At 46.2% G+C, this 9,564-nt stretch overlaps 1 protein-coding gene across 2 annotated transcripts; it reads right to left on the bottom strand.

Annotated features, from left to right (window-relative positions):
* Nucleotides 1-463: 463 nt before the first annotated feature.
* etv5a (ETS variant transcription factor 5a) lies at nt 464-9,264 on the bottom strand. Of its 2 annotated transcripts, none has more exons than XM_029846378.1 (13): nt 9,115-9,264; nt 8,020-8,154; nt 7,792-7,885; nt 7,633-7,680; nt 7,206-7,256; nt 5,790-5,913; nt 5,419-5,712; nt 4,626-4,945; nt 3,635-3,694; nt 3,258-3,326; nt 2,989-3,158; nt 2,788-2,895; nt 464-2,454 (listed from the first exon to the last, which is right to left on the bottom strand). In XM_029846378.1, the coding sequence occupies exons 2-13, from the start codon at nt 8,065-8,067 to the stop codon at nt 2,224-2,226; spliced, it is 1,617 nt and encodes a 538-aa protein (XP_029702238.1). In that variant the 5' UTR covers nt 8,068-8,154; nt 9,115-9,264; the 3' UTR covers nt 464-2,223. The 2 variants fall into 2 exon arrangements, with proteins under 2 accessions (XP_029702238.1, XP_003961751.2); XM_003961702.3 differs by having other exon boundaries at nt 2,794-2,895.
* Nucleotides 9,265-9,564: the final 300 nt, after the last annotated feature.

The raw sequence follows: 9,564 nt of genomic DNA, 5'->3' as shown, positions 1-9,564 counted from the left end.
CTTTTAAGCTTTATAGAAGAGTCTTCTATGACTCTCTGTGATATCCTTTCAAAATGATCACTTTAACTGTAGGAAATTCAATAAAAAAAAATTCCAGGGCTTATTATCCTGCACCTTCAGACTAATAGAATTGCCCTAAAGTGTTGCTTAAAATATAGAAGACATTTAGTTAGTAATCATTATGGTTGCATATGCAGGCAGCAAACAAAGGCTGCAAACATGTAGTAAATTATGCAGGTTATTAATTCTAAAAAAGCACATTTAAGAAAATGAAGCAGACTGTTTGCTCAGTTTATTACGGGCTGATAGAACAAGCACGTATCGAGGAGCATATCCCACAGAATATGCATGTGACTCAAATGAGTCCAGTCAAGCCTAGCAAGTGCACAACCACAACAGGCAGTCAGCTGACTGACTGCATGCGGGGAGGGGGGATGTTATGAAACACACCAAGACCGCAGGCAGTGAAGCATAAAGGACTTTTATTGTACCCAGTACAGATTATAATAAATTTAACAGTGTATGAAACACATTGCGAGGGGGGAAGACTGCAGCCTATACAAGAGCAGATTGTCCACCCTGTCAGGAATCTAACTTATAGTATTATAAAGAGTCTTCGGCCTGGCCTGATACTCTCCACCATTGTCAAATACATCCATACATGAATGAGCCACAGTAGTTTACAGGTTATCAATTATTGTCGGCACAGAAATGATACCAGGGCTGCGATAACACATTTTGACCCATCTGATTATCACATTTTTCTCCAGAAAGTGGAGTTCAGATCTGTTTTAAATATGTCCTTAAACAATCTCAATTTTTTAAAATCAATTTCTTTCCTCATTACTAACTACTGGTTGGTCTGGGATGGTTATTTCTAGCATTGCATATTTCCAGTATGATGACAAGAAAACCCCACATAATTGTCATTGACAACTACAGAGAAAGTTTGCAGGGAAAGGATCAGGTCTCCAGATCAAGCACAGTTCAATAAAAGTACATGACTATCAGAGCCAGAACGTTAAAGCTTAGACATCAAAAACAAATAGAACCTTATTGCAAAAATATAAACTTTATATAAGTTTGTCTTTGCCCCTCAGAAAAATAACAAATGCACGAAAAGTTTAAAATCGGTGCAAAGACCACCACAAACACCATCTTTGTCTGGAAACAGTGTTAGGCGAGTGGACAACGGTACTTGTTAGCCATGCAACACTAGTCTTTTGCTGTCAAACTAACTGGCGAGGGTGTCAAAAATATCACATTTTTAATACTTTTGCATGCAAAGTTCTGAATTTACTGTCAAAATAGTGAATTGGAATATCATTGCAGAAAAAACAAGAACAAAAGTACAAAAGGTTGAGTTAATGATACAGAACAAACCTAATGAAAGCCTGGTGTTAAATGAACTCAGTTTAAGCGTCCCTTCTTTGAAATGGGTGAAATGGGAATATACTGGTCATATTAAAATCCTGACCCAGCAGCAAAGGACACCAGGGACAGGCTGCTGTCCAGTCATGGGGATGTGGCCTCCGTAAGGAGGAGCACTAATCTAGCACAGAGACAGAGGCATTAAAGGGCATTTACACCAGAGATGAACCCCAATAGTTGAAATCCAGCAACAGCCTGGTGACAAGAGAGTTCCAGGTCTTCAGAGTAACCAAAATACAGCAGGTTAAGAAAATAAAGATATATCTACAGAAACTGGTGTTTACTTTTTTGTCAGCATGCTTTCACAAAATAAAGCCCTTTTGTAGTTTATGTACTCTAAACATGCAGTATTATGAAACCAGAGGTGAGTGGGTTTGTGTGTGTGTGTGTGTGTGTGTGTCTATGGGGAAGGGTGGGGGTGGGGGGGTGAGGCTTACCTGAAAAGGCCCCTTTAGAATAGTGCTGCATTTAAAGTCTATTAGATTTGTCATGTTATATTGTGTTGGAGAAACAGATTGTCACAGACAGAGATGTAACAGCTCTTTAGGTTTTTAACAAAGTACACGTCTGTTCTTAAAGCCGACGTTGCCATAGCAACAGCAGTCTCTTCAGAAGTCACTTTTAGAAACATGTCGGCACATTTTTCCTTGCTGATTTTTATTTGGGGAGCTTGCAGAGTTTCTCGTGTAAATCCTCCTAGAAGAAGAGGATAAGGAGGAGGAGCAGGGGGGCAGTGCAAAGAGTTCCTCCTCGGGGATATGGCAGGTCTGGCTCTGGGACCGTGAGAGTGGTTCAGTAGCTGTAGTTGTCCGGGTAGGGGAATCCTGCCGCCCCCTGCTCTCCAGCGTCCAGCAGATAGGGGACGGCATCCTCGTAGTGGGCCAGGGGCACCACCTCGTCTTCCAGCTCCGGCAGGCTCTCTGGGTCCATCTTCAGGCTGGGCCTCTGGTTGTCAGGGAAGGCCATGGAGAAGAGAGCCTCGGGGTCACACACAAACTTGTAGACGTACCTCTCACCAGCAACCTGACAGACAACGAGACCCTTCATCACACGTCTGACTAAAAGAGCGGCCAGTTGATTGGCAGCTAATAGGTGAGTGGGGACAGAATCCAGGTATCTACTGAGAACCTGGACTTACTGAACTGGCTTATTTTATGAATGTGTGGCAACTTCAACAGGAAAGAAATGGTCAGGAGTAATTTCCCCAAGCATTTTCTGATCGGGCACAACCCTAAAACCACCGATTTGATCATGTCCGACCGCAAACAAAACAGCAATTTTTAAGAAGAGGACAATAAAATGCAAAATAGTTCATTCTCTTGTCAGAGTATGCCAGAAAATAAAAGGTTAACATGCCTTTACCTTCTGCATGATGCCCTTTTCGTAGTAGTAGCGCAGGGAGCGACTCAGCTTGTCATAGTTCATCGCTGGCCGGTTTTTCTGGATGCCCCAGCGGCGAGCCACCTGAGCCAGCACAAAGACGGGGAATTCATCAGACTCACATTAGTGCAGTAATCACATATTAGCTCTATGAAAGGTTTGACGGGAGACGCCAACCTCCTCGGGCTCTATCAGCTTGAACTCCATGCCACGACCAGTCCAGGCGATGAAGTGTCCGTTAGCCGGGTCATCCAGCAACGTGACCAGGAACTGCCAGAGCTGCAGGGAGCCGCGGCGCTGGTACGGTGGCCCGTCCCGATACACAGAGGGCTCCTGTTTGAGTTTACCTGTGAAGGGAGAGACGGCTGAGCGGTTAGACTTTGTAAAATGTAACAAAACAATTGGGTTAAGTTGTTCAAAGTCTTAGTTCACGTATTCAGTCTTACCTTCTAACCTTTCCGGTACCACGCAAGTATCATCAAAGAACTGCTGCGGATCTCTCTCATAGGAAAACACTGGAAAAGAAAGTTTAAAAAGCACCATTTAATCAGCGCGCTTGTGGAAACGTGACTTTTGTAACATAAAGGTCAATACAGCCTGGACTTATTGAACTGGCTTCCAAAGCGTTCAGCTTCTACAGTATATATAGTATTGGGTCAATGTCACTTCGACGGCTGCTGAGATAGTTGAACTGTCGAGTGTTCACAACTGAGTATTGACTCAGCGGCCACATACAGGCAAGCTTTCAAGCATTCTACAGGTCCAAGTAAAGAACGGACTCACATTTAATATTCCAAAGGACAAAAGCTGAGCGTGAACTCACCTTCATGGGTATTCTGGTAGAAGCTTCCTGCTGGCCCAAAAGAATGACAATTAGGCACTTCTGTAAAGGGAAAATTCCTTCAGTTAGTAAATCAATGGCAGCATTACAAGTTTTAAAAAGCCAATATGGCCATGTACAGATTTGGTGCCTTAATTTTGGATGTACGGGAATGCTGGTGATAGTGTTTATACTTCTGGGCAGGGAGGGACAATCTGCAAAATTCCACCATTATTGTCGCCTCCTTAAGTTGCTGCATGAAATTAAACCCAAAGTTAAGTTAAAAACATCACGAGGGTCTGTAGAGACCCCAATGAGTCATCGTTGGAGACCCTGCACTGGGCAACAAGACACTATTGTGACAAAGCCATATGCAGTTTTTCCATTCAGAGACACCAGCCCCCTCCTCTGACGTAAGCATTTAAAGGACATTAGAAGCTAAGAGGATTTGTCATTACATCACTGCCCCAGCCCGGCAGCCACCCAACAGGCCGACGAGAGAAGAGAGAGAGAGCGAGAGAGCAAAAGAAAGAGCGGGAGAGAAGAGATGAAAGAAAGCAGCGGCGGTTGTGGAGAAGAGGTGGTTCATGTGTCTCAGCAGCTGTGTGCGTGGGTGTGGGGATCAGACTGCTGTCGCGGCTTGTTTGAGTTGAACCGTGCGTGCAAGCGGCACCTCTGGCTCCTCCTGCGATGTTTAAATGTTTAACGGTCGTATGGTTTGTGTGCGCCCCCGCGGGACGAGCGCTTGATGCCCAACTGTAAATCAGGGGATTTACTTTGTGGTCTCGGACGCTTGGACAGAACCTGATGATGCGGTCTTACGTCTCTGGCACAGGTCTGGATGTGAAAACTCACATCTGTATGTCAGAGGCCAGAGTCAACACAGACAGGCACATTCCTCACCAGCTGCTTCTCCACTCGCGCAATCCCAAAATACGTTTGGAATAATGAGCAACGGACGCAAACGTTTTTTAAAAAAAAACCTGCTACTCACCAGAATCAAAGCAGTAGTCCCGGGGCTCCTGTTTGATGGCCATGGTGTGAAAAGCTGTCTGGCGCTGAGGGCCTGGAGGTGGACCTGGGAGGCCCATGCTGGGGACCCCCTGCTCTGTGTACTGTGTGTCAATGAGCTCTTGCTTGAATCCCTGGGGGTGTGGGAGCGCCAGTGGTTCTGACATCTGCCGATGGTATGGCGGACGACTGTCACGTGCAAGGCTGTTGTTACTGCTGGTAGCCTGGGGCAAGAACCGGAACCGGACCTGGCTTTCTGACGGGGTAAAGGGGAGACATGGCTCCGACATCTGCCGATGAAACCTGCAGGAAGGGGGAAAACAGTGGCAACGATCTTTACCAGCGAAACCAGTATCACTCAATTATTACTCAATTTGGTCTGGAAAGGAAGCGTATTTGCTTAAGCAGCAGCCTCATCTGATTATTCACAAGACTGAGTTATGGCTGCCAAAGCTAAGGTTACAGTTCGTTAAACCGAAATGGCAACATGAGAATGTCAAACACTGGCTACAAATCATTAATCATCACTTGTCAAGCTGGAAGGCAATTATTTCTATTATTTGCAGACAGATGCAGTTGCACTGGGCCCTGTTTCTGTCCCGCTCAAGGTTCTTTCCTCTGAAAAGTTCTATTTCCTGCCACTTGAGTTGAATTGGAGGTGTACAAATGGATGTTAACAGTTAAACCAATCTAGGAGAAGCCAAACTTTGATGTTTTGGTGCTCAGTTTAGCACAAATATGCTACAAATACACTGATTAAAAGAGTAAGTGCTCACCTGTGCTCAGATGCGAGGGTGCTGGCATGCTGGGTGATAGATGCACAGGGCACAACAAAAGGTGGGCTGTGGCCCTGGACTGGCTGCTCAGGAGACACTGCGCTCCCCCGTATAGGCTGCCTTAAGTGCACTGGATGCGTTCCTGGAGTTGGGTTGGCTACATGAGGGTGGGGAGGGGGAATCTGCTCCCTCAGTGGGTGTGTTCCTGTGGTACTGCTGGGGCCGCAAGGAGAGACCGGTGTTGATGGGGGAGTCTGTGGCTTAAACCCAGATGTGGGTTTCCTGTCACAGGCACTGTAAATAAAAAAACCACACGGTCAAAACTCCTCTGATGATACCGGGAGTAGAAACACCCCAGCGCCACCACAAACCTGTAGCTGAAAAGGCACTTCTCTCTGAAGGGCATGGGACTCCTGTCCTTGCGACAAGGTGACAAGTCTTTGGAGGGAGTAGGCTCTCTTTTGATCTTGACTGGTGGGGGGCCATGAAACATCACTGTACAGGCGGAGACAAACAGAAGAGCTGATAGCATTAGGAGCCCCATATATGATCCGATGGAGGCCATAAACAAATGCACAGCAGCCGTCTTAACCACATTTGGAGCCGGTGGATGGATGCACGGACGTCTGCGGATTCTCCCCACTGACAAAACCACTTATCGACAGTTTAATTGCTGTTGAGACAGAACAACGCTAACTGCACTCCACGTGCACGAGATACCACACGTGTAATCTAGTTTCCATTAGGGATAGCCAATACTCATTTCTTGAATCAATGGCTGTAATTCAATAACGGAAAGTGCATTTTCCTTTGCGAGACTGTAACTTTAGACATTAAATGTAATTTCCTTAGCATCTGCTGCAGTGCCATAAAGCAACCCAGTACAGACCATAACCATGGCTGCAGAGGAGCGGGAGGCAAATAAGCGACCCACGTTACGGGTGGACCTCAATGCAACTACCTCAGAGCACACGGACCTCCTCCCATGGGCTCTGAGGTCCATTAGCAATGACTACAAACACAAAGGGAAAAGTAAACAACCTATTTATTTGCCATTGCTTCTGGTTTGGAAGATGAAGCAGTGGACTCACTGACCTCTAGGCAACCTCGGCTCGGTGCTGGAGAAAGTGCTGGAAAACTACTGCAGGTCAGACCCGCTTGAGTTCAACCTTGCGATGACTCACACACTCTACAACAGTTTTAGTAAATCCAATTAACGGTTGTTGGCACTGTATCTGAGCACCTTTGTGTCAGTGGAACTGAACTAAAATGATGCCGGGATAGGTGGTCAGTCTAAAGCTCGCTTTAGCAAAACAACCAAAATCTTTACTGTGCCTCAGACAAAGATGAGCCACAACCACGAGCCAACGCCAGTGCCTGTACAAAACTAAAAGACATGGAGGTCCGAGGCTGCCCTGTCCTCTAAAACAGAAGCCAGCACAGCAACAGAAGCAGGACACGAGTGCAGGAAAGTGTGAAATATGATTAGAAGCTCGGCTCATGCGATTCCTCATGCCAATCAGCTGATTAAGCTCAAATGGGAGAAGGGCGAGCAGCCATCCTCAATGATAGTCTACGGATGAGGAATGGGGTGTTCCCCTCAACAGGATAAAGCCGGGTGGGGTGGGGGGGGGGTTGTTTGGTCTCAGTCAAATTATTTTAAAAATGAATATCAACTTTGGCCAAGATTTTTGGTGTGTGTGGGGGTTGCAAACAGCAGTTAGAGGTGATGTGCAGGTGCAAATGATCAGCAAAACAAGAATTAAACAAAGGAAGGGGGTACTCACAGCTATCGGACTGGAAATCCGGAACAAACTGTTCATCGTCTGGCACTTGAGCTGTGGAGACACAGGAAAATGGTAAACAAAATTAGTGAATGCATACAATATATAGACCTGTGTGTGTGTGTGCGTGCACCATAAGACGAAAGGGTTTATTAGTAATGGAGAAGATACATTTAATCATAAGCTAGGGGGCAGCGTACAGCTCGTGTACATGCTCGGGACTTTGCTCTTCCTGCTCCAATAGCCAAAACAAAAGCAATATATCAGTATTGTCAAAGAATTGTGGTTAATCACTAAAGGTGCCGCTGCTGACAACTCAAAAAAGCAAACAAGGAAGAGAAAATGTACTGAGCAACAGGTGTGAGGGGAGGAAGCAAGTCAAAATGGTTCCACTTGAATCATTTTGTTTGGACTGATGGTTGGGACTGACCTTCAGCGATCCAAATCTCTTGTAGCTGACTGAGATCTTGGAATAGCTCTGAAAATCGACAAGCAAAAAAAGATTTAAAAAGATGTGCTTGCGGAATGGAAACGCACGTTGCTTAATGTGATGAGGTCAACGATCTCTGAGTGTCTGTGTCGGCGTTACCTTCGGTGTCCAGCGCCAGCTCCGCGTCAACAAACTTCCTCTTTCTGTCATTAACGGGCCTGTCATGAGACGGGTCCTCCACCTGAGACTTGTGCTGTTTGTTGGAAAGAGCAGGACGGGAAAACATGAGAGCAGGACAACACCGATGGACTGACAGCGTCCACCAGGAACCCCATCAGTCACAGAGAGGCATGATTACAGGTCTGAGGCTGCTTTGTGTCCGCTTACGCTGGGCGGGACCATAAATGGGACCTGCTGGTCATAGAATCCATCCATGATATCTGGTGTGTGGTGAGGAGGGGGGGGGGCTCTGGCAGCAGGGGGAGGGGGGCTCACTTTAAAGTGGCAGCGCTTTGTGGTATGCTGGAAAAGAGAAAAATAATAAACTTTAAAGAACTTGCATTTCACACGAGAAGCTGCACATCTGGACTATGTGCACGGCTACAATGCTATTAGGTCACAATTCTGAGGCAAGCATTTATTATATAAGATTATGGCTGTGTAGGTGCAAGAAGGCCCCATCTTTTAACAGAGAAGTCTCCTTTCAACACTTAATTTAAACAGAGAAAAGGTAAGCAGAATAAACATGTGTGTGTTCTTTCAGAGTGACATGAGTCACCGGGGCTGCTGTTAATAGGTGACGGATACATGATAGTTGCTAGGTAATAATTACATTCTTAGTTTGGAGTGTCTGTGGCAGATGTGGAGCACATGTTCAGAGGGTAGGCCACTCAGAAACTACGGATTTTTGATTGTTAATATTGAGCAGTGTTCACTGAGGGACGTGAAAAGCACCAAAAACTGGAGGGTTTCGCTCACCTTGAAACTTAAACATTAAACTCTAAAAAGACTGCACACTTATCTACTGCACTCTAATTTTACTTGTGCGCTGTTCCGAGCTGGATAAGGGGTGAGGGAGGGTGAGACAGATTCGCTCAACACCCCACCCCCCACCTCCAGTTCCATCATCTCCTCCTCCCTGCCCTTCCCCCACCCATCTCTCTTTTTTTCTCAATGAAGTGAAACTCGACTCGCGTGGAAAGACACGGTCCATCCATTCACGACTTAGAAAACACACACGCACACGCACGGCCGCACGCACGCACACGGAGCCCATGACCACGATGGTGATAAACTAAAGTAAACATTCACGCTGCCGAAACCTCAGCCAAATGTTGCACGGAACGAGCTTGAGAACTGCGTTACGCGCAAACGAGACTATTTCACATGTTTGGAACAAGAAATTATCTTAAATTTAGCAACCTAAAAATATAAATATATAAGCAGCACCAAATTAAAGCAACACCGTGTGGCGCAGCTCACCTGAGCGGCTGTGATCCTCTGTTTCGCACCAGCGGAACACAAATATCCACAAGAACGCGAGAGAACGCACTGATCGGAGCCGATGCGCCTCCGACTCACCACAAAACTTGACTGAGCTTTTCGCTGATGGCCCGACCGATTTTCCTGCGAGACCCAGCGGCGGGCAGAGGCAGCGCTGATTGGCTGAAGGCTTCCGTCCTGTCGGCGGGCAGCCAATGGCGGCTCGGGGGCTGATATATTATGCATGAGCCAGAATCATCCAATGGCTGCGTCGCGGGGGTCTGCTTTTATGAATGGCTGGGTTCCATTCACAGTTTTTTTTTTAAAACCTTTACAGCAGAGACGTGTTTGTTAAAGGGCCAACGAAGCAAAGACCTGAAACCAAGGTTGAACTCAGAACACACTCCTCTTTAGAGGCAGTAAATGTAGACCTAATATAAAAGTTCAATA

Source organism: Takifugu rubripes, chromosome 1, assembly GCF_901000725.2.
Source record: "Takifugu rubripes chromosome 1, fTakRub1.2, whole genome shotgun sequence".
Classification (NCBI taxonomy): Eukaryota; Metazoa; Chordata; class Actinopteri; order Tetraodontiformes; family Tetraodontidae; genus Takifugu; species Takifugu rubripes.
Note: the sequence above shows the minus strand (reverse complement) of the source record. Positions and strands in the feature narration are given on the sequence as shown.

Excerpts from the sequence above, each read along its gene's own strand:
- etv5a (XM_029846378.1), bottom strand. The coding sequence starts at position 8,067 with ATGGATGGATTCTATGACCAGCAGGTCCCATTTATGGTCCCGCCCAGC. Across the intron at positions 7,681-7,791 it reads GCTGGCGCTGGACACCGAAG|AGCTATTCCAAGATCTCAGT; the intron begins GTAACGCCGACA and ends GTCGATTTTCAG. Across the intron at positions 5,713-5,789 it reads AAGTGCCTTTTCAGCTACAG|TGCCTGTGACAGGAAACCCA; the intron begins GTTTGTGGTGGC and ends TTTTATTTACAG.